The sequence below is a fragment of the Acinonyx jubatus genome, chromosome B2 (genome assembly GCF_027475565.1).
Source record: "Acinonyx jubatus isolate Ajub_Pintada_27869175 chromosome B2, VMU_Ajub_asm_v1.0, whole genome shotgun sequence".
Classification (NCBI taxonomy): domain Eukaryota; kingdom Metazoa; phylum Chordata; class Mammalia; order Carnivora; family Felidae; genus Acinonyx; species Acinonyx jubatus.
In genome coordinates this window covers 51,235,674-51,260,767 of record NC_069385.1, presented here as the reverse complement: position 1 = coordinate 51,260,767, position 25,094 = coordinate 51,235,674, and the positions used below count along the sequence as shown (strand labels likewise).

The 25,094-nt window shown below is 40.5% G+C and overlaps 1 protein-coding gene and 1 long non-coding RNA gene across 3 annotated transcripts in view; one reads left to right on the top strand and one right to left on the bottom strand.

Moving 5' to 3' along the window:
* Positions 1 to 5,111, top strand: part of SLC16A10 (solute carrier family 16 member 10) — a 118,053-nt gene extending 112,942 nt beyond the window's left edge. For both annotated transcript variants that reach the window (XM_053222366.1, XM_015065364.3), the window contains one exon: positions 93 to 5,111. In XM_053222366.1, the coding sequence (XP_053078341.1) occupies positions 93 to 325 (233 nt within the window). In that variant the 3' untranslated portion in view covers positions 326 to 5,111. The remainder of the gene's footprint in view (positions 1 to 92) is intronic.
* The window catches only part of LOC113598725 (uncharacterized), a 60,994-nt gene that overhangs the window by 31,429 nt on the left and 4,471 nt on the right, over positions 1 to 25,094 (bottom strand). Inside the window, exon 2 of the long non-coding RNA XR_003419428.2 lies at positions 6,386 to 6,545. This is a non-coding gene — a long non-coding RNA (uncharacterized LOC113598725). The remainder of the gene's footprint in view (positions 1 to 6,385; positions 6,546 to 25,094) is intronic.

Sequence of the window (25,094 nt, the reverse complement as noted above, 5' to 3'; positions counted from 1 at the left end):
TTAGCTTAGGAGGAGGCCATCAGTGTGATTGATCTGAGACCCCTAAAAGCCACACTTGGTTCTCTCTTGGTGACAGTTTTTTCCCTTCCCAGGGTTACTTCGTGACAAGCTGGGCTCCTACGATGTGGCATTCTACCTCGCTGGAATCCCTCCCCTTATTGGAGGTGCTGTCCTTTGTTTTATCCCATGGATCCACAGTAAGAAGCAAAGAGAGATTGGTGAAACCACTGGAGGAGAAAAGATGGAGAAAATGTTGGAGAACCAGAACTCTCTGCTGTCAAGCTCACCTGGAATCTTTAAGAAAGAATCTGACTCTGTTATTTAATGTCTTATATACCTCCACCAGACTGGACTTGCTTTCGGAAGTTTAAGCAAGTTTCCCTTTTATATGAATTGCAAATTTCCTATTTTTTTAATTACATCTTAAGAATAGCACAATAATTGGGAAATAGAACCCTTATTACTACAAGAACCATTTCTGCCACAGAATAGCTAGCTGTTTGGTATTTCCATGAGTTTGGGGGCAGAGACTATGGTATATGAAAACATGTCTGAAAGTCAAATATTAAGAGAATTGAAGCTATTCCAAAGCAACTTTGGAAACTGTGAATGCTAATAAGCTTATACAAATATTTAAAAATACCTCGGGGCGCCTGGGTGGCTCAGTTGGTTGAGCGTCCGACTTCGTTCGGCTCAGGTCGTGTTCTTGCTGTTCGTGGGTTCAAGCCCCGCGTCAGGCTCTGTGCTGACAGCTCAGAGCCTGGAGCCTGCTTCGGATTCTGTGTCTCCCTCTCTCTGCTCCTCCCCTGCTTGCACTCTGTCTCTCTCTCTGTCTCTCTCTCTCTCAAAAATAAATAAATGTTTTTAAAAAATTAAAAAAAAATACCTCACGCTATACTGAAAGGGTTGCAATTTGGTTAGGACTGGAAATAACGTTTATCTTCTCACATGGTGTTTTTAGTTCTGGTATCTCTGTTTTAATTTCTTCTGCTATTTGGAAACTTTTTACCTTTAAGCCTGGATTCTAGATAATGTCAGACCTACCTAAACCTCAAGTCTATGTTAAAGTTGCTTGCCTGCCTTTAAGTAAGATATGAAATTAAGTTATCCTGACTTGCTTCAGTGTCAAGGGAACTTCTTGGTGCTGATGGTAACACTGTGTTCAGATTCAGTATATGTGAGATGAAAAGGATCCTGTTCATTAGGGCAGAGCAATTTGGAAATCAGGCGCTTCTTCCACTTACTTTTTGTTCTCTTTTGGTTTGCAGTATGTTTTACTCAGGTAGCCAGAAACACCCCAAATTTCTGAAATTGTTTAAATTTTAACAATAAAGTAAAATAGAATGAATGAAAGAGATTCTGGCAGTTTTAACATAGAATTTTTCTGGCTTCTGACTTTGTTGGCACTAGACTTGACATTTCAGCAGAGTCTTACCGAGCATGTTATCAAGTTGCAGTTTCAGGTGCAAATGGTGAAAAAAATCTTTTAATCATGCAGAAGGTATTTCTGATGGAAATAATTGCTCAAATTGGTTTATAAAATTAATGGGTCTTGGAAGGTTAAAAGCACTTATAAAGAGAAATAACTTCTGTATTTCTCAAACTTTCTGGCAAAAATTTGCACTCATCAGTATTTATCCTAGCATGCTCCCCATTAACATTCCCAATATTTTTTCTATTTATACAAAAACACTTGTATGAAAGCTATTAAAGTTTTAAGGACCTAAAAATTAAAACCGAAGTCATGCCATGACCTATACTCGTCTACAAAAAACTAAGAACAATTTCCTCATACTACATGTTTCTTATTTATGTCTTTGAAAATTAATAATATGCAAAGTATATTTAATTCCTAAGTATAAATGTGTATTAGAGCTTCCTCAAACGTAGCTTGTTCACTTGGGAAGAATGCTGTCTTTTTCTAAAGCACCTTCAGGATCCATAGGTTTCTAACTTCTCTGGATGGACAGAAACTTAATCTATTATCTCCCTGCTTTTCTTTTCAGCTTCTATTGTTTCTTTGCCTCTAGCTGAGGATATAGGTACCTGAAGAGCATATGAATTTGTAGTTGTTGATGGGGGTGGGGCAGGGCACACAGGGGGCTGGAGGGAAGCGAGGCAGTTAATTAAACAGCTAGAAAAACCCAAAAGTTCAAAGTAGGAATGCTGAATGCGGAATTTATTTTTAATAGGATTTTAAGTGGTTTTTTTTTTATTGTGAAGACATCACTTAGCCATTTACTACATACACATGGTTGCAACTTCCAGTACTTCTATATTTCATATTTAGGAAACGTGGGTAATTTGTTTTTTGGAAGGTTCTGTTGCTTAAAAGAACAACTATATTTTGACCATACTGCCCTTTCATATTCTTATTTTAAAGCTTTTAGAAAATGACTTAGAAATGATAATGTAAGATATTATCGGATTCATTTATTCACACCCAATTACATAAAACATTATTTCCTCATTATTATCAGTACTTTAGAGAACATACAACTAAGATCAATCATCAAACTTGCCATTATAAAAAAATTTTTTTGATAGTTTTAGCATAGACTCCTAAGACTGCCTCACCCCCTTTTTACAGAAAGAATTCTAAAAGAGAAAATTTGCTCTGTAAAGACCTCCAAAATGTTTTCCCTTTCAAAATTTGGCTGATTTTAGAAAGAAAAAAAAAGTAACAATCTGACTTGCTCTTGCTTGGTTAGTTTCCATAATAAAAGAGCAAAGTGACTGAAGTATTAATAGTATTTAGTATAGTATTTAGATCTCAGAATATTTTGTGTACAATATTACACATATGCAGCTTTCAGTCTAATGGAATGAATTAAATGGGATCTATGATACTGAAAGAGCTCCACTATAATAGACTGTTATGGGGAGGTCTGTGCTGTAATAATATAAAGTTAAAAAGTATAAACGATGCTGAATTCTATAAAATGCATATTTCATAACATATGTTGTTTGGTACAAAAAGTTCTAGAAGTCTGAAGTTTAAAGATAAAATGAAAAATACTAATATTCATAAGGATTTGTGTTTTAGACAAGAAATAGTACCATAATCTTTCAAAGTAAATCCTTTGTAATCTCTGAACAGAGTGTTACTATTGCAATAAAGTGACTCGATGGGCCTAAATTTTTTGGTTCAATCCAGACACTTTTTTGAGAGGAAAAGAATAGAGTCAGAACTCTGCTTTCTATCTCATCATCCTAATTCTGATAAAACTCGGCAAATTCTCAAATTCAAAGGTTCTGGTATTTGAGGCCAACAACATAAAGGGAGCAACTATTTGCTCCCTTTACAGAGACTCTGGATCAGGTACTATTGCCTATGGATCTTCCAGAAACATTGCAGTTAAATTTTACTGCGGTAGACATTATTAGGATCCATCCATTTCAGTAGTAATAAACCACCCAGATCGATACTTTATTCAAAATTTATAAATTTCTTTGATCCCAGTTAAAATCCTTAGTCTACAGTCCTACGACAAGACTTGTAATATCCACTGGAAATTGCATCATGCTTGCATTAAGCTTCAAATTCTATCCGTAAATAGAAACAAGACTTCATTTGTACTTCCTGATCCATTGTATCTGTTTATACATGTTTGCAGAAGATCCCCTCCCAAGTATGAAGAAAACCTTAACTCTGTTGGCTTCAACTTTCCACACTTTTAAAGTAAATGTACACCTAATTGTAAATAAACATAGGTTTGTCTTTACTTATGGTAATTCTAATCCTTTCAACTGCATTTAAGAATATTTTAATTTGTACCATTGTTATTTACAAACCACTTCATGTCCAAATGACTTTTGTGCTTAAGTGAATAGAAAACTGAATAGAAAATGCGATTAGGGGTAGGCAACCTCCAGCATGGGTGGCATAAGGGAAGTTCCTGGCCATGCACTTTTCCACCCTTTTTTTTTTTTTAATATTTATCCATTTTTGAGGTGGGGGGGAGGGACAGAGAATCTGAAGTGAGCTCCCTGCTGACAAGCAGAGAGCCTGATGTGGGGGTGGGGCTTGAACCCACAGACCTCAAGATCATGACCTGAGCTGAAGTCGGATGCTTAACCAACTGAGCCACCAAGGCACCCCCCTACCCTTTCTTAGGCCTCATTTGTTTATTCTTCCTATTATCTTTATCCTTATCATTCTTTCCCCCTTTACTTCCCTCTGTCTTTCAAAAACCTGCTCAAGAGTCCATTGACATCCTTGCTTAGTTCCACTGGCTGTTTAGTTGCACTACTTACTGGTCCCTATGGCTTCACAGGATGAAATCGCATCCAGCTTCACGTCACCTGTCACCTGGTAGAATAGCTTGCTCTCAGCCTTCAACTTAGAGTTCTATTGGTCTCCATTGAAAAAATTGTTTAATTGTGTGGTTAAAATTTGGGGAGGAAGTGATAGGTGTTATATATTTGGCATCTTTTGTGCTAATATATAAAACTTTATTTAAATGTTTAATGCTTTCAGAGAAAAGATCGTCAAATTCTCAAATATTTTCAGAGAGCATAATTTTTTACTTTGATTTTCATATTCCATTGAGAGCACATCGTGGAGGATGCTGTGGAATGTAGTGGCCTCTCAGAGACGGCTCCTAATGAAATCTGCTGCAGGCTGATACTTTATGGTAAAGGGTGTTAAATTCCCAGAGTCTAGAGGTACAAGTGGAAAGGATAAGTTAATTAGCTCTAATTAAAAAAATAGGTAAAAAGGGATGCCCTGTAAACAGGGTGGTTCAGTCAGTTAATCCGCCTCTTGGTTTCAGCTCAGGTCATGCATGATCTTGCAGTTCATAGGATTGAGCCCAGCATCAGGTTCTGTGCTGACAGTGAAGAGCCTGCTTGGGATTCTCTCTCTCCCTCTGCCTGCCCCCCACCTCTTTCTCAAAATAAATAAAATAAACTTTAAAAAACAATGTAAACAATCAGGGGCGCCTGGGTGGCTCCGTTGGTTGAGCGTCCAACTTCAGCTCAGATCACGATCTCACAATTTGTGAGTTCGAGCTCTGTGCTGACAGCTCAGAGCCTGGAGCCTGCTTTGGATTCTGTGTCTCCCTCTCTCTCTGTTCCTCCCCCACTCACAATCTGTCTTTCTCTCTCTCTCTCTCAAAATAAAAACATTAAAACAAATTTTTTAAAATATGTAAACAATTTAAGTTTTAGACTCCTTAGGAAATTTCTAATTGAAAACTTCATCATTGCTGGCATAAACATTAAGGAGCATTTTTTGCATTAGGCTAAAAATTGTTGCTTTTTCCCATGTGTGAAAAGGAGAAGGAAGTGAAACATTATTTTACATTTATATTCTTTAAAAAAATTTTTTTTAAGTTTTTATTTATTTGAGAAAGAGAACACAAGCAGGGGAGGGGCCAGAGAGAGGTGAGAGAGAGAGAATCCCAAGCAGGCTCCGCACTGTCAGCACAGAGCCCCACATGGGGCTCGAACCCATGAACTGTGAGATCAGGAACTGAGCCGAAATCAGGAGTTGGACACTTAAACGACTGAGCCACCCAGGCACCTGTACATTTATATTCTTTAATTTGAAAGATAAGTGGTATCTTGGCTAAGAGAAAAATGTATCATCCATCATAATTTAATTAACTCTTAAAAACAAAACTTTGCCTTGTTATTAAAACAGAAGAACAAGTTGGCCATTTGTTAACGGTGATGTGCTAATGTGAAATAAGGACACAGGAGACAAGGAAGGCTGACAATCATTAATTCTGCTCATATTATAGTAACTGAGCTTTGTTGATACTTTGGTGTAAAGGAACTAAAAAGACCATCTAGAGCTGAGTTTGAGACTGGTTCGCGGGGCAAAGAAGAACGAGGAGAGCAACAGAGAGCTCCTGGGCTCACTATAATCTTATAGTCACAGCCATTTTTATCAGTTGATTTGTTGGCAAACGCTAACGCTTTGTTTTATAAATACACTATAGAGTGATAGGTTACAGTGTCAAAAATAAAGGGCCAAATGCCCATAGCTAAATGTGAAAACCGCATACAACTTAGAACCACAGTTACTGAACTTACATAAATGTGGACTTGATCAGATGACTTTAGATGACTCCTGAGACGATAAAGACCCAGAAAACAATTTACATCACATCTCTGAATCACTCAAAGAAACCTTGAAACTTGGGACATAGTTTACTTAGCATGTCCTTTTTAAAATTGTCAGTTTTGAAAGAGTAAACATGAATCATCTTGACATCTATACACTCAAGGAAATCTCCCATGGTTTCTTGACAGGATACAATATAGGAGGCTACCTCATTTACAAAACAGATGATTTCAAATTTTTGTTAGTATGTTAGAAAGACATTGGGAATGAAATCAAACTTTTCTAAGTACTTGATCCTGATGGTCCACCTACCTCAGCTTTCAGTGTCCAACTAAAAGCCCCGCTTAATCAATTCTTGCTTAATCAGAAGGGAGCTAGTGGTGATTCTGAGATCGAAAGGCAAGGGAGTCCAAGTAGTAAAGGGGGCCACAATATCAGTAAAATTTCTTAAGTGCTTTGTTCTGACAAGTGGCTATAAGAAGAACAAAAAAAGGAATATTAACCAATGTGCCCTGTGGATAATCTGAAACAGAAAAACTGGAGAAATTTATAATTGCTATATAATAATGAACACTTACTAAAATGCTTCACTAGTGGCTTTTCAAATTATACTGGCAGCTTGATGATGAACTCTTGTTTTCATTTGTGTTTTCTTTGGCAGGAAAATGGATGATCACTGACAACAGATTATATGCTTGTGCGTTACTTAACCTTACAGCTTACATGTTAAACTCCTGTCAGAGGCACCCCTTTCCTAGTGGACCAGGGACCACTGGAGTTTTTAAAAATGCTGTCATTGAGTGTGGCAACAGTGAAGGAGTTAACTCCCAAGTTCCTAATCTAATTAAAGATGTTTCTAGCCTTTCAGTATGCATGTTGTAAGAAAAGTATTTTGGAGTTGAATGTCACTAACCATGCATATTGTAGGAACTATCAATATAAATTAACATTATAATTAAGTCTGTGATAATATTTTGGAGCCTCTGATGTATAACTTTTATTCTTTACCAGATAATACTTTTCAGTATCTGTCCATATTAGAAGAGTCATTCCGTTAAATATCTTAAATGTGGGTAAGCACAAAAACATTTTCTATTATGATATTCTCTAAATGTAGTCTTCTGTAGTATGTTCTAATATGCTAGAAAGTTAATGGGTCAAAGTATCTTTCATAATTCAGTCTATATTGGAAGAGTATGTCAGGGACTGAGAGTTTCATGAGTGCTGTTTTTGGATCCCATACAATGAGCACACTATATATGTGGTGCCTTTTTTTCCTACCAAAGAAAGACTAGGTCAAAACTGGTGCTAAATTTCATGTTCCTTTCAAAATTATTTTTTCTTTTTAAATATAACACAATAGGAGAGGTGTAGATCCAGCAGTATTATGCATGTTGTATTTTGTATATACATCTAAGGAAAAAAACCTCACCTAAAAACCAGTATCTACTTAGAGGTATATGATTTTTGTTAACACATAAGGCTTCCAAGTGTAAAACTGGTACGAAAATAATCACTAAATGAAAACTTAGTAATGAACATAACCCCCCCCCCAAGGTAATAACTTTAAGGAAGAGGTCCCGTACCATGCTATATGTCAATTATATCTCAGTTAAAAAATACAAAAGTCCCTTATCAATGTTTCTAGCACAAAGTTAGCTATTCAAAGTATTCTGTAACTCTGAGAGGGTACAGAGAAAATTTTATGTATGTTTCATCGTGTATCTATATTTACATATGTACAAAATAGCTTTCTAATAAGCTTATTTTAAGTAGATATTTTAAGCTATTTTTCAGGCTAAAATTCGAGTTTGGGGAGTCATCAATCTCAAAACTTGGACAATGAGTTACATTTAAAAAAATTCTCACTGAAAGTAATCATTGTTCGTCTTTCAGATTTAACAAAGAATTGAGTGAGTAAGGACCACATCTGGGTGTCAGCAAACCTCAGATCTATGATTTATTAAGGGTTCTCAGCGTTTCATGGTTGTAGCCAATTGTATGACACCCACCTAAAATTCCACATGGATCTCTGAGTTTTAATGTCTCGTAAGTAGGATTCAGATGAAGTGAGGACAACAGGTTTTTATTTAATCCTGCTGACTTTTGTAGACTGCCTTAACTATGAGGATTTTATAAATGTAAATTAGGAAAATGATGCACTATAGAAAATTAGGAAGACCATACTAGAGTATACTGGATTCTCTGCTAACTAATGATAACTCCTTTCTACTGTTAACATGAGTTAAATGTGGAGGGGAGAATGGGGACTTGTTCATCAGAAGTCACTGTACAGTGAGATTAAATATCCCTTCAGTAACTTCTGATGTAACTTAATTTATTGTGATTGGAGAACTGTACGTTTTGCAAAGGCACTGCACAATGCTTGATAAATTTGCATTTTGTCAGTTCGTTCTCCGATCGGTTTATTTTAGCCTGAAAGTTGGAGCCACAACAAACAGAACCCTACAGTTTTAAGAGACAGCTTGGATATTTTAAGTATCTCCTCATATAATGTGACATTTTTCATGTCAACTTATTTTAATGTTTATCTCAAAAAGCAATTTTTAAATTATTTGCATGTTTTCAAAGTTAGAAAAACATGCTATATCTTAGACCTCAAAACCAAATTATTCCAAGTGCACACTGTGCACCAGAGCGTGGCTCTGCTTCTCTACCTACACAGGATGCCATTTTTGGCACAGTAGTTGTTTTAAGTGTAGATCACTATGTGAAATGATTATGCTGGATTTGATCAGTATGCAGTATTTTAGTATTTGCCTTTAAAAACTGTTTTTTTTCTTTTTAAGGAGTATAATTTATAATTGTTTTTTTTATAATGTGCAATTTCATATAGATAAGCAAATCCTTTTTAATGAAAAGAGCTTTGTAATCATTTGGAGAAGAAAATCATTTACTGTGGAACAATGTGATATTCTCAGTAAATACAATAAAAAAATTCTAGCAAATTTCTTTAAGGCTTTGTGATTATACTTACAGAGTTCCCCGGGGAGATGAGGGAAGGAAAAATTACTGAGGTGAAGGAAACGGTGTTGAATAAAAGAAAAATAAGCTGTGTGCTTTTTAAGCTGCATACATGTATTCCAAGTGTGTTTGGGTATTGTTATTTCTCTTTGGTAAGCGACACGGATAGAAATAATCCCAAAGCACTGGCTAGTCCCAAAAGTAGTTCTCTTTGACACTCTTTTTTTGTAGTTTGAATTACATTACTGTTTTACTTAAACTGATGCAACGTATTACATTCAGCTGGTACTTGAGACCTCTGCCTCGCTGACACTTTCAAGGGATGATCCAGAACAGGCTGGCATTTTGGTGGAGACCCACTTAGAGAAAAACTGACTCTGTAGTCAAGGGTTATTTATTGTTTGATGTGCCCTAACTACAAAGCCAATCATTATTTACATTTAACGGCACTAAAGAGAATGTATACATTAAACTCGAGAATATGGGATCTGTGATGTATCACTTACTCCAAAATTATTTACATGCCTGCACATAGGTGCCAGAATGTGCAGGCCATCGGAAGCCTTTTGAGAGAAACGTGAGGGACTAGGTATGACAGATTGTTACTGATCTTAAGTAGGATAAAATTCACTCTCCCGGGAAAATAATTTTTACAGAAAACAATTTCTAATGTATATAGAAAACTTCACTTTTCTAGAGGCGTAGCTCAAATCAAATAATTACTGTATCCGACCTAGGCTAGAAAGTTCTCAAATCTCCTGCTAATGAACCTAAAACTTTAGATTGAAGAGTTCTTTTTTTAAACTCTGAGTCACCGGTGTCTTCTTGAACCCTTCCAGGGATAGGAAGCTCACTACTCCCACCCCAAATGGTGGTCTCTTCTGTAGCTGGGCCCTTTGCTTCCCACACTCACCCCATTCAGCTTAACCACCTGTCCTTGTCCCCTTGTCCCAGCTTAACCACCTCCCTCGCCACTCTTGTACTTCTGTCAGTTAGTGATTCCGGCAAACGGCCAGTATTTATGGGGAGCAACTTTATTTCCACTCACACCCAAAAGCAACACTTGAAACCTTGTCATCTCTGGAAGTGGCTTCATCTTTGAAGTCTTTTTTTGTTTGTTTTTAATGTTTGTTTATTTTTGAGAGAGAGAGAACAAGCAGGGAAGGGGCAGAGAGAGAGGGAGATACAGAATCCGGAGCAGGCTCCGTGCTGACAGCAGAGAGCCCGATGCGGAGCCTGAACTCACAAAACGTGAGATAGTGACCTGAGTCAGTCAGATGCTTAACCGACTAAGCCACCCAGGTGCCTCAAGTCTTTTTTTTTTTTTTTAAGTTTATTTATTTATTTTGGGAGACAGAGACGGAGAGGAGAGAGAGAGAGAATCCCAATCAGTCTCCATACTGTCAGCACGGAGCCCAGCGTGGGGCTTGAACTCATGAACTTCGAAATCATGACCTGAGCCGAAATCAAGAGTCGGATGCTCAACCAACTGAGCTACCCAGGCGCCCTTCATCTTTGAAATCTTAAATATCAACATCCCTCTCTCTTATCATGACTTAGTGTCACGTTATCCCACCTTTCTCGCTTCCATTTGACCTGCTCTTCAACTCTGAGCTCATCTTCCTGTTGACTCCATTCTCTCCCAATCCCCACTCTCAATTTACCAGATCTGTTCCCTCTGTCTATTCCCTACCCTTACTCCGGGGATCTAAAAACCTCCAAACAGCTCTCCGAATATTCAGCTCACTAGTTCCCCCGACACCCCCACTCCTCACATTAAACACTTCTAGCTTCCTCAACTGTCCTGTATCAATTTTTCCCCCTCTACTGGATCATTTCCATCATCATTATATACATGCTATTATTTCTCCCGTCTTGAGGGAAAAAAGACTTCTTTTAAACTCGTGTGCCTCCTGCAGCTACTATCTCATTTCTTTCCATCCATTTAGAAAAGGCCAAAAAAAAAAAAAAGGCCAAAAACTTTGAAAAAATTTCTACTCACCCTCTTCGATTTTATCTCCTATTCGCTTTTAAGTCCTCTCCATTAGGATTTTACCCCCCACCACTCTGCTGAAACTGCCCTTCTCAAGGTTACCATTGGCCACCACGTCACTAAATGAAATCGTCATTTTTCAGTCCTCATTTTATTTGAATGACCAGCAGCACTCAGCACAGGATTCAATCCCTGATCCCTGAATCAGGCTTCCGGTGCCACACACATACCTGGTGTTCCTCCATTCTTTCTAGACACTCCTTCCCAGTCTCCCTCACTGGCTCAGTCTCCTACCTCTAAACACTGGGAGCACATCGTAGCTTAGTTTTGGAACCCCTTCTCTATTCTACCTACATGCTCTCTCTAGGTGACCACCCTGGCTCACAACTCGAGTTGTTACCTAGAGGCTGGTGGAGCACATACCTCATCACCCTTGAACTTCAGACCTTAGATTCAACTGCCAACTTAACACCTCTAACTGGATGACTAAAAAGAATCTCGTAATTTAACATATCCCAAACTAAGCTCCTGATACTCCCTCCAGAATTTGCCTCTTTTGTAGCTCTCCTCATTCCAGTAAATGGCAATTTTATTTTCCTGGCTATACAGACCAAAAACTTTGGAGTTATCCTCACCCCTCATGCTCACACCCACTTCTGGTCTGCCAGCAAGTCCTACTGGCTTTCCTTCCAGAATGCATCCAGAGTCAGCACTTCTGATTGCCACCCGCTGCCATGCTGGGCCAGGCCATCATGATCTCTTCTGTTCTTTGTTGCCATCCCGTGCTTCTCCTCTGTCTCTTCTCTATAGAACAGCCAGCACGACCCAGTCAAAATGTGTCAGGTGAAGTCAGTCCTCTGTTCAGAAGCCTCCCGTGGCTCCCTCTCTCTCTCAGAAAAAGCCAAAGTCCTTGCCATCACCGGCAAAGCTCCACGTGTTCTGGCACCTGTTATGTCTCTGACTGCATCTCCTGCTCTCTCCTCCTGAACCACCTGCCTCCTTCCACTTCCGTCCTTACATTGCTGCCCCTTGCCCAGGCTGCTCTTCCTCTGGCTGGACTGTTCTTCCACCTGCATTGTTCTGTCATGTCCTTTAGGGCTTTACTGAAAAGTCTTCTCGGAGAGGCCTTCCCTAACTATTTAAAATTTAATTCCCCCCACCCCCAGGGCACCTGGATGGCTCAGGTCATGATGTTGAGGTTTGTGAGTTCAGCCTGGCCTCAGGCCCTGTGCTGACAGCTTGGAGCTGTTTCAGATTCTGTCTCTCCCTCTCTGCCCCTCCCCTGCTCGTGCTCTGTCTTTGTCTCTCTCTAAAGTAAATAAACATTAAACAAAAAATTTTTTTTAATTTAATTCCCCCTCCCCGACACTTCCTTATCCTGCTTCCCAAGTTAATTTTTTTCTCCTTAGCTAGCAGTTATCACTAGTAATTTATGTTTTATTTATCTTCTTTATTGTCTGGCTTTTACACTAGACTGTAAGTTCCACAAGGGTAAGGTTGTTGTCTATTGTTTTATCTCTAGCACTTAGAAAAATGCCTGGCAGGGGTGACCGGCTCAGTCAGCTGAGTGTCCAACACTTGATTTTGGCTTAGGTCATGACCCCAGGGTTGTGGGATCAAGCCCCATGTCAGGTTCTGTACTGAGTGTGGAGCCTGCTTGGGATTCTCTCTCTTTCTTCCTCCCTCTGCCCCTCTCCCCTGCTCTAAAATAAAAATAATAAAAAATGAAAATAAGATAAAAATAAAATGTTTAAAAAATTAAGACAATGAAAGAAAAACGCCTGGCATAGAGAAGGTGCTCAATAATTATTTGTTGACTGCATGGTTTCCAAACTTGTCAACACTATAATATTGACTTTCTCCATCTTGGGAACATTCCCCTAGAGAACTCAGCCAGTGCAGCTGGAGTGAGTTGGCAAGATCAGGATCAGGACTGAGGATAGCTTGGCTGGCATGGCTGCCCCAAGGCCAAGGAGAGGGCCTACACAGTCAGGAGATTAATGCCATATATCGGGCTTGAACAGATAAGTGAATAGATTGAGGTTTCCACTGTTGGAGAAGGGAGGCTTCCAACATGGTGCTGTGGTGATGGACTGGAACTGGAAAATGTGGTATGAATATGTGTGTTATGTGTGCACTTGTGCTGGGGGCAGGGATACACATGTGCTCATACGTCTACTTCCTACCTCTGCCCCTCCAGGCCCCTCTAGAGGGCCTAGAAGCAATGATATTCCAGGAGCCATGAGTATACCTCCATATTCGACCTTGTAACAGCAGGGACTCAGATGGTTGATACTCAGCTAAATAGACGTCCTTGTATTTAATGTAAAATGCAATGCTAGCATAATGGAGCTGAACGGGACACTCATGGAAATCTTACAGTACTTCCTAATTTTATAGGAAGAGAAAAGCTTGTTTTCAGACATTAAAGAAGAAGAAAATAAATACCCCAATCCGTCATCCAGAGATAATTAATTGCCTTTATAATTACAGAATGTATCCCTTAAGACTATATCTACGGAAATGGTTTGCAAAAGTGAAGAAATACTAAACATGCAATTTTTTGCAAAATGTTTTTTTCACTTGGTATTTGTAAATATCTTCTCATGTTCTTGTTTTTGGTGGCAAACAATGAAAACTGCTTCAAGCAAAAGAATGAAAAGTTCAGGTATCATCTGATATCAGATATGGCAGAATGTAGGGTCGAATCATGCCACTGCTGAGTTTGAGCCCCACCTGTGGCATGGAGTTTACTTAAAAAAACAAACAACAAAAACCAGAATGCTGCTGTGACCACTTTAATGTAAATTTTCTTCTACATTCCTGGTAATTTTCTTAAACTGGGTTTCCCAGAATGGGATTACTAAGGTAAAATGAATGAATACTTACATTTTTTTTTTTTGCATATGTGGTTCCTGAGGTTTTCAATCTAAATTTTTTGTTTTAAATGTTTATTTTTGAGAGACAGAGCATGAGCGGGGAAGGGGCAGAGAGAGAGGGAGACACAGAATCCGAAGCAGGCTCCAGGCTCTGCACTGTCGACACAGAGCCTGACGTGGGGCTCCAACCCACGAGCCATGAGATCATGACCTGAGCTGAAGTTGGATGCTGAACTGACTGAGCCACCCAGGAGCCCCTGAGGTTTTCGATCTAAATAATGGATACTAAACATGATGCAAATGCGTGCATTCTCATCACATGATAAAAAAAAAACAAAACTTCAGTGGATTTAAATATTTTTATAATTTAACTTACAGCTTCACTGATAAACCCAAGGGTAGGTGGACACAGAAGGCTTCAGGGGTCGGCTTGCTGGCAGGCTGGTGTGGCCTGGGGGTAGACGAGGTCTATGTCAGGAGGGCAGCAGAAAACAATCTTCCGGGGACCAAATGAGCCGAGGCTGGCGGGTAGATGTGCAAACAGAGGTCGCAAGCCACTGCTAGCCTGAGGCCTGGGGTCTGCTTCTGGGAAGACCGGGAGAAGGTGGTCACTGGGCCCAGGCCGGGTCTGTGCCACTGCTGTAGCCAAGGGACTATACACAGTGGCGGCAGAGCACCACTTGCGGGGCTACCCCCCAATCTCATGCTCACGTTTGTTAGACTGTGCAACAAGGGCAAGAGAAAGCAAAATGCAACAAAGCGGAACCAGGAGTAGACGCCCGCCCCCTTCCTCCTACAGTGTCCCTCCAGCGCCCCCTCCAGAGAGGTTTAACAGTGTGCTTCACAGTAAAAGAGAAATGCCTGAGTCTAGTCTGTTAGTGCAGGGCAGGTCCTTGAGGGTGAATGTGGAGCTCAGAGGCAATCAGTTGATAACTAGTTGACATGATGCTAAAAGCTACCAATAACTGCTCATTTCAACCTTTTGACCTCCAGGAGAATTAGTTTCCTTTTATGATTAAATATTGAGAAACTCAGATGGTCAGTACATGCTGTGGGATACCCTTGATCTGACAGCCACAAATGTAACCCATTCTAAGAATTTGTGGACCAAGTCAGAAAATCTCACCCCTAAAGTGGAAGGGGGGGGGGATTTATATTTTGAAACTAAAAAGAATCGACCTTAAATGGATAGGAGTAGCTATCTGCGGAAATCTTCTGTGAAAAGAACATATCAGAGTAATGATTTATAAAGATGCTACTGATAAAAGTAGGGTACAATCTAAATCTCAGACAGGTCTAGGTCATCTCCCTGAAAGGAAAGATAGAAATCTAAAATCCTAACAATCAGGGCTAAACTGATAGGAAGACTCATAACTCAGAAGTCAAGGATATTGTTAAAAAGAGCTTTAGAGGGTAACAATTTGTTCCTACATCCCCAATACTTCTACGATTCTGATTTTGCTACTACAGCCAAAAAATTAGCCTGACGGTGGAAAAGGGCAATTTATCTGGTTCTAAAGTTCTAAGGACATATAGAAATTCCTTCTCCTCAATCTTTTGCTATAATAGAGAAACTTGAAATATAGCAGTCAGGGGGCACCTGGATGGCTCAGTCAGTTAAGCATCCGACTTTGGCTCAGGTCATGATCTCACACTCCACGAGTTTGAGCCCCGCGTCGGGCTCTGTGCTGACAGCTCGGAGCCTGGAGCCTGCTTCAGATTCTGTATCTCCCTCTCTCTGCCCCTCCCCCGTTCACACTCTTTCTCTGTCTCAAAAATAAATAAACATTAAAAAAAAAAAAAAGAAAAAGAAATACAGCGGTCAGCAAACTTTTTCTATAAAGGGCCAGATGGTAAATATTTTAGGCTTTTCGGGCCCTGGGAGTCTCTGTCACGACTACTCAATTTGGTCACTGTAGTGCAAATCCAGACCATACATAATGGGTAAATAAATATATGTGGCTGTGTTCCAGTAAAACTTTATTTACAAAAACAGGATGTGGCCAGATATGGCCTGTGGGCTTCAGTTTGCTGACCTCTTACCTAACCTATCATTGATCTGACCAGACTGGTCCAACTAGTTGGGAAGGGGTGCCTTGGGAATACTAGATGCAGGGCATATCGCTCTGTTTACAGATTAGCATCTTTGGGTGTGGTCATATCAGTCAGTTTTCTGGGAACTGATCCATTCTGCATGAACTCACAGTTTAGTTCTTAACCTTGAAAAGTTGATCTCTGAAGAGACTTGACCTTGGGGTCTGGCCTGAGTAGCTCATCTGTCTCATTCATTTACTATTCTCTCTCTCTCTCTCTCTCCCTCTCAATCTCTCTTCTTCTTTTCACCATCTCTAAATGACAGCACCAATATACTAATTTTTATTTTTATTACTAATAATAGTTAATATGTACTACTAACCAAACAGGCTTTTCTTTAGGTTTAGTAATCAGTCTATATGCATAAGAGAAAATATTCAGTTTTAACAATTCAGCTATTATCATGAAGAGTTGTTATCTGCGTTAAAAACACAAAGTATTATGAAAGATTATATTTTCGTCATCTTGGGCTGCCATAACTAAATACCACAGACTGGATGTCTTAACAGGTATTTATTTATTCTTCATAGTTCCAAAGGCTGGGAAGTCCAAGATCAAGGTGCTAATTCAGTTCCTTGGGAAGGCATTCTTCCAGGATTTCAGAAGGTTGCCTTCTTTGTGTCCTCACAAGAGAGCTCACTGGCTCTGGTCTCTCTTCCTCTTCTTATAAGGACACTATCCCATCATGGGGCGCTACCATCATGACCTCATCTAAACCTACTTACCTCCCAAACAGCCTACCTCCAAATACTAGCCCAGAGGGGTTAGGTTATCAACATAACTTTGCAGGGAAGGAATACAATTTAGTCCATAGCAGATTATTTTTGTTTCTTTATGAAATTGTCATCAAAGAGGCCCTGAAAGAGTTGAAAACCTAACCGAGGAGCTCCAATAAATTATTACTCAGTAATGGTTTTGAGTGTGTAATTAATGTTCCCTAATTGTCAAGGAAGATAGTAAAATGATAAACTATTGGTGGTAACTGATGTACAAACCAGATAGAAGCTGGGCTTTAGGAATATGCTATTTTGGCATGCCTTAACTCATTCTTATGGCTTCACAAGCCCCTTGTCTTGGCTTATCAGTTTAGCTCCTATTCTACACTAGACCCTTTTGCTTAATGACTCAGTTTGACTCATTCTCATGGATTTTGACTACTTTGGCTCCCTTCCCTGGGTTCCCAATAGGTCTAACCCACTGAAATAATAGATAAGAAGCATTTCCATCTCAAGTTAATGGTCAGACCTGACCCTGACCCAGCCTGGGTTGGATGAACATTTTCCACTATGCATAATTTCCCTCTTTGAAGAGCCCTCAAAGCTAGACCTAGGATCTTAGGGCCATATTTTTTACATCATTTGAGCCTTCCCTGTATTACGATTAGTAGCAAAGGGTGGCTTGGAGTGGGACAGGGAGCAGTTTAGCTCACTTAAAATTTCCTTTAGTTCCTTCCCTTCAGCCGCTCTAAATAAAGCTACAATTGAAGTGAAAATGTTTTATATGTATATATTTTAATTTTAGAGTGAGAGAGAGCAAGTGGGGAGAATGGCAGAGGGAGAGAAAGACAGAATGCCAAGCAGGCTTCGCACTCAGCACAGAGCTGAGGCGGGGCTCCATCCCACAATCACGGGACCACCACCTGAGCCGAAGTCAAGGGTTACATGCTCAACCGACTGAGCCACCCAGGGCCCCAAAAATGGTTTATCTTGAATACAAGTCCCCAACTCTCCCCATCTTCCAATCGGATTGTTACCTTACACCTTCTTTTTAAAAAAATTTTATCTATCTTATCATTTTAGAGAGACAGGGGCACATGAGTGGGGCAGAGGGAGAGAGAGAGAGAATCAGGCAGAGGGAGGGAGGGAGGGAGGGAGAAGGGGGGAGAAGGGGAGAGGGGGAGTGAGGGGAAGAGAGAGAGAGAGAGAGAAAGGGAGAGAGAGAGAATGAGAATACATCTTAAGTTTCACACTCAGCGCAGAGCCTGACTCGGAGCTAGATCTTAAGATCCTGGGACCATGACCTGAGCCAAAATCAAGAGTCAGATGCTGAACCGACTGAACCTCTCAGGAGCCCTACCTCACACCTTCTTCTATAGAAATTCTGGAGCCACCACTGAGCACGTATGTGCAGAGGAAAATACATGCTTTCACATGGGCACACATGTGCACACACGCGCGCGCACACACACACAGACACACACACACACACACACAAGGTCATGGGAACCGTTGCCCCCATACCCACCTTTCCATCCTCACCAAACCACTCTGGTGCAAATATAATGATCACCTTGCTAATCTATGTAATAAAACCACTAAAGCTATTTCTCTTTCTCTAGATTCTTCCTACTCCAGTTCAACTGGCCAATACTGCCGGCTCATGTTCTTAGTCCTCCGCATTCACGTGATATTCTTACTACTCAGAAAACTTTTACAGCTTTCTGGAGTCAAACCATGATCAAAAGATTATGTCTTCAGTTGTTTTTCAAAGTTCTTCACAATCTAGCCCCGAAATCCCTTTCCAGACTTACCTATTACTCTCAAAGAACTTTCCACTTAGTAAAGGTGGTCAACTCATTATTTTTAAACTCACTTTAGACGGTCCTCACCTTTGGGCCTCTCTTAGTGCTGTTTCCGAGCTCAGTCCTGACTCAAATCTCACATGTCTCCTGAACCCCTGCCACACGGCCTGGTGCACACAATGCTTGCTTTTCTCTTGGCCCTTCAGCTACTCCACCATGATTCCTCTGTCCAAATTCCCAAGCCTTTTCTGCCTCAACTCTTTACTTTGACATACTTCGAATAATTTGTTTACCTCAGACTTCATTGAATCCTTCCTTCACCGCTGTAGGGTTCACACTCAATTAATTCTTCCTAGATGTCTACAATGGAAGTTTTCAGTGACTCTCTTTATATTGTAGTTTTGGTTACAACAATTTTGTTAAAGAATTATCAAAACACAGCACCTATGACAATCCCTTTTTATAATTGCCTACAGCAAAACTTTGAAGGACAACCCCAGTCTGAAGGTTTGAAGAAGGGAGTAACAATACTACTGGTATACCAGTTTCAAGCTGCTTTCTTACTATTGGGACAAAAATGAGTAAGAAATGGTTTTAAACGGATTAAGTTATTTGCTGCTCTTCTCAAAGTCAGAATTACAAGGGACCTCAGAGATATCTACTTTAACCCATGCATTCGGAAAGGGAGGCTGAGAAAAATTACATAATTATCCAACATGACTGTGATTCTTTAAATCCAGTGTATTCTCCACAGGAATTACAGGTGATCACTTGGGTTTTAAAACCACACACTCTCCTAATTTTCCTCTTCTCTTAGTCTCCTTTGTGGGAAGCTCCTCACCTTCCCTACCTTTACACGTGGCGTGGCCTCAGGGATTATTGAGTCCCTGGCCCTCTTTGGTCTATACTCACAACTGAGGCAATCTTACCCAGTTACATAGGATTAAATGCCATCTATGTGCTAACTCCCAGTTTATATCTAGTGTTTCCTCCTTCTATTGAGGGGAATATCTGGCTGCCCACTTGATGCCTTCATTTATTTATACAATATAATCTTAACACATTCAGCCAGAATTCTTGATTTTCTTCCATGTCCCAGGAGAATTTGTGCTCCTTCCACAATCTTCTCCATCTGAATAAAGAGGACTATTATTCACCAGTAGCTTAGTGAACAGTCTCTTGACCAAATTGTAGTCAGGCTCTTCTGAATTCTCTTCCCAGTAAGGCCTGGACTTTGGACTTCTGTGTCCATCTTTGAATTGCCCAACTTTAGCCAGAATCCTGTTGGCATCTGATTGGGTCCGTCAACCTCTACTGTTCCCTTGGTGATGTCTGATCACCCTGGCCTGCCTTCAGCAAGAATTCTGTAAGGTTGGTTTAGCCAGAATCCCCCCTTACTCGATGTTTCCTCCTAGTAATTTTCTAACCTCCTCCTGCACCCAGCCCCTTGGCTATAGATTCCCACTTTTCCTTGTATTTAAAATTGAGCCCAGTTCTGGGTGCCTGGGTGGCACAGTTGGTTAAGCATCAGACTTTGGCTCAGGTCATAATCTCATGGTTTGTGAGTTTGAGCCCCGCATCAGGCTCTGTGCTGACAGCTCAGAGCCTGGAGCTTGCTTCGGATTCTGTGTCTCCCTCTCTCTCTGCCCTTCTCTGCCCCCTCACATTCTGTCTGTCTCTCTCTCTCAAAGGTAAACATTAAAAATAATAATAAATAAAATTGAGCCCAGTTCTATACTTTCCCCCTATTGCAACAGTCCCTGAGTAAAATCTGTTTTTATGGCTTCAACTACTATTCAACTCTAGTTTTTCTTTGACATAAGTAAAAATCCTTGCAGTCATTTTTTTATACTTTATATATTCTTTGTCTCACATACCCAGTCCATTAGTGTGAGAAGGCAGATGATTCATTTTCAGACATACTAAATAAAAGCTGTGCTAATTAACAGTAGGTTTACACCCTATTGGAAATATGTACAAACCCTCACAATGGAGTCCCAAACCCTTAGACACTTCCCTTCCTGGTTCTTCTTCCCCTCTCCATTTTGCAGGCTTATTTTCATGGGCTTTGCAATGAGCATGCTCCAAAGAACAAAGGAGGGACTGAAAGTCTCTGCATCATCTCAGGGAAGGTACACTTGTTCCAGTCAGACTACTTTTTGTCTTATATGGGCATAGGTGACTTCTGGGTAAGGCTGTAACCTCTGTAGTACTCAGCCAATGAGGAACCAGGGGAGGGACTTGCATGCTAGGAGATAAATTGTCTGCTGTGACTGCCCGAGTGTGCCTGTCCATCAGACACCCACTCTTGCAAGAACATTGATTAAAGCCTCGCTTCACTGTGCTCCAAGTCTCCGCATCCCTCCTTTGATGGGTTGATGGGCTTATTTCTAACAATTAGCAAATACTACTGTTTTTAGCTTCAGTAACTTCCCAAATCTGACCACTCTCACAAATACAAATATCTGCACCTAACCAAATAACCTCTTAATTAGACCTCCATTCTCTCGGCTCTCCATCCTGCTCCTTTCTAGTGTATTCTTTCAACACATCCAGAAAGTCCTTAACATAAGGCTTGGGTGTGTACCCAGGAACCCTGCTTGCTCTGTCCTCATTTTCTACCAACTCTCCCTTCATTCATATGGCTCCAGCCACACCAGACTTTTTACTTCTCAAACACACCAAGCTGGCTCCTGCTCCCGGAGGCTTGTCCCTGCTGTTCTCTCTGGCATGCTCTTCTGCATGGCTGGTTCTCTCACTCCAGTTAGGGTTCTGTCCAAATGTCAGTCCCAGGAGCCTTCTGCAACACTACCTTAGTTAAAAATACCCCCTTCTCAATCACTCTCTATCCCCTTTATTCTTTGTTCTTCGGTAGGTTACTATCACTATCAACACATTACAAATGCCTTTGTTCATTTTCTACCTTGTCCATGAGGGCAAGAATTTTTGTCTGTTTTTTCACTGTTAGATCAATGCCTGGCATGGACTAGCTATTTAATAACTATTTAATGACTAAATCAATGACGAGGTGGGCTTTTATTTAGTTTGCTTATAAATTAAAAAAAAAAATACTGTTACTGGTGTTTGTTCCTAGTTTAGCAACACAATAGTCCCTGTCATTGTAGGGATTTCTGCAAAGGAGCTGGACTTTTTCCAAGCAGGTAGTAGCTAGTGTGATATTAGATGGCAGAGATTGAACAAGAATGGCTTTGCTCTGGAGCAGAGTAGTATCCAGCTCTGGATAAGTGGCTGCCTCTGTGTAGAGACAGAGGGAAGATCATATTTCTTACAGAGCACTTAAAGCCCTAGTTTCCTTTTTTATGCAGACAACTCTAATTGCTCCTGAAGCACTTAGTACATTAAGAAATGTTAGACTGTTTCTATTTAAGCGTATAGTAGGCAAGCTCTCAACTTTGGGTTGCTTTTATTCTCCTGATAAGCTGAGTTTGGCTAATAACAGTACAGTATGCCCAAGATTTTATCTGATCTAAACGGCAGACCATTATGATGGTAGATCAAAGAGTTCTATAGTCTTGAATGTTACAATGAATCCAACTAAAGGAAATTCTAAGTTTTTTTTTAAAAAAAGGAAATTTAAAAATCAGTAAATTTTTATTTTTAATGAGATACAAAATTCCAGACACTGAAGTCAGATCCTTTCAGTATTATTTTAAACTTTTCAAAGTATATAGTACAAACAAAAGTTATTTTGCTGAAATTAAATCTTTCTGAGAGTTGGCTGTAACAGACTCTTTTTTTTTTTAATGCTTGTTTATTTTTAAGAGGGGGGGGAGGGGCAGAGAGAGAGGGAGACAGAATCTGAAGCAGGCTCCAGGGTCTGAGCTGTCAGCACAGAGCCTGACGTGGGGCTCAAACTTACAAACTGCAAGATCATGACCTGAGCCAAAGTCAGACACTTAACCAACTGAGCCACCCAGGCACCCCTAGACTGGGTTTTTAATGCTAAAGTTAAAGAATGATCATTTACATAGAGGCTGTTTTTAGGCAACAGGCTTGAGCAATGAATGGAATGTGGAAAGGGCCCACAGTGACCCCGTGGCTAAATACAGACAGGCACGGCAGATGACCCACCTCAAAATATCCATAGGCCACAACTGACCAAGGGGCTACTTAACACCCAGGCAGTTACCAAAAAAGGGAGAATTCCATACATCACCATATCTTCTCATCTCCCCCCTTTAGGTACAGCCCCCCACCACACCTCGTTGAAGTCTCTCCTCTGCTGCCCTGCCTGCCGCTCCCTTGCAATGTATTCAATAAACTTCTATCACATTTTTTCTGCCTCAGGTGATGCACCATGAGATCATGACCTGGGCTGAAGTCAAGAGACACTTAACCAACTGAGCCACCCAGGCGCCCCAGACACCACAATTTAGCATACTGATAGAAATAGTTAATGACACCTCGTTTTTCCATGATGTGCTTTAAGGACTAATTAGATATTATTTGATAAAGTAAAAAAGAATGGTCCCTCCAGAGAATATAGATTGAATAGGTCCTAACAGTGATGTGCAGTCCCCAAGCATGATCCGTCTAACGTCGCACTCTTACTCAAGATAAAATTTCAAGTTAAACGATGAAAAATCCAGGGCTCCTGGGTGGCTCAGTCAGTTAAACGTCTGACTTCAGCCCAGGTCATGATCTCACGGTTCGTGGGTTTGAGTCCCGTGCCGGGCTCTGTGCTGACAGCTCAGAGCCTGGAGGCTGCTTCAGATTCCGTGTCTCCCTCTCTCTGTGCTTCTCCCCTGCTCATGCTGTCTCTCAAAAATAAATAAATGTAAAAAAATTGTTTTAAATGAAAAAATCTCCCTCCTTGTTGCCATTTCACAAACACGCCAATATAGTACCATATTAACGACTAAGGTCCAGATATTTTCCTTTTTGATACATAATCATGTAGATTGTAAAATACCAATTTTTTCAAGGAAACAATAAAGCTATATTTATTTTCAACTGAAAAAAAAGAGCCCTTCAATATTTTTATTTCTCCTGAATTGTCTCGCACAGAAGTTATTCTCACAAATTGGCCTAGAGAGAAAACTGCATGAAGCGATACTCCATTTTACACACTTTTTTTTTTTTTTTTTTTCTTAAAAGGTGGTGGGTGACCTCTGGAGGCAATTGGAAAAAATATCCTGCTATTTTTAGGAGTGAAGGGGCGGGGTGGGGGTAGAATTAGAAAATAGATCCTTCCATTTAGAGGAGGTTTGTTTTTGAAAGTTTAATCATGATGAATTAAAACATTTAACTTGAGCCACCGACTGGGTGGCTCAGTCGGTTAAGCGTCAGACTTCGGCTCAGGTCGTGATCTCGCAGTTTGTGGGTTTGAGCCCCGCATGGGGCTCTGTGCTGACAGTTCAGAGCCTAGAGCCCAGAGCCTGTTTTGGATTCTGTGTCTCCTACTCTCTCTGCCCCTCCCGTGCTCATGCTCTGTCTCTGTCTCTCAATAATAAATAAACGTTAAAAAAAAAAAAAAATTAAACACTTTAAAATCAGTTCAGTGATCCTCAATTAAGTTTTATTGAGTATATAATACATGTTACACGGGAGATAGAGATGCAAAACCTTCTGAGCTTACAATCTACCAGGAAACTAAAGATAAGTGCTAAAATATTTATAACACAAGCTAGAACGTGTGAGAAAACTGAGGAGCGGCATGGCTACACAGGAATTCAGATATTTGGTTAGCGCGACCAAAGAAAGTCTACTATGTTCAATATTTACTGAAGACCCACTGTGTGCCGGGCACTGTGCTGAAGGATAAATAAGACACAGTACCGGCCCTTCGAACACTCTGAGTACAGGTAGAGAAGATGATACATAAAGAGGAACATTCCGTAGGTGGGCTCTTAGAAAGTACGCACAAAGGAGGGAAACTAAAACAGCCTCGAGATGGAGAGGAGGGTCAGGAAAGGCTTTCTAGAGGAGGTAACACCTAAGCAGGTTCTTAAAGGTAGGGAGAGTTCTGGGACGGCTTTGGCATCGTAAGTCTACTCTCGTCCATCTCTCCCACCAATTACAACTAAAAACTCATCACAAAATACAGGCAGCAACTGCCTGAGGATTCTGAAAAGTAAAAGACTGTGAAGGAGAGGCACAACTTGAAAAAGAAACCTGCAAGGGGGATGGGTTTCGTGGCCTTTTTTTTCCCTTTCTCTTGTGATTTTGTCCTGAGGGGAGGCCCCAGTTCCCCAGGGAACTGTTCGGCTGCCTGAGTAGCTAAAACTCTGATAGAAACACTGTCCTCTATCCAGGGATACTGAGGAAAGGTCCTGGGAACTGAGAAAAGGCTCCCCTGTGAGTTGGAAAGTGAGGAGGGAGGGGGGAGAGGACAGGGTTACAGAAGGTGATTCCTAATTTTGTGTAGGAACCACTTTAAGTCTTAGGTTCGTTCACTGCTGAGTTGCACTTGTTTTTAGCCAAAGCAGCAAAGCAAAGGCTTTGACAACTGAGTCAAACCACAGGGCAAATCTCAGACTAACCCCTGAGTGGTACATGTTCAGGACGGACCCAGAGCAACGGAACAGA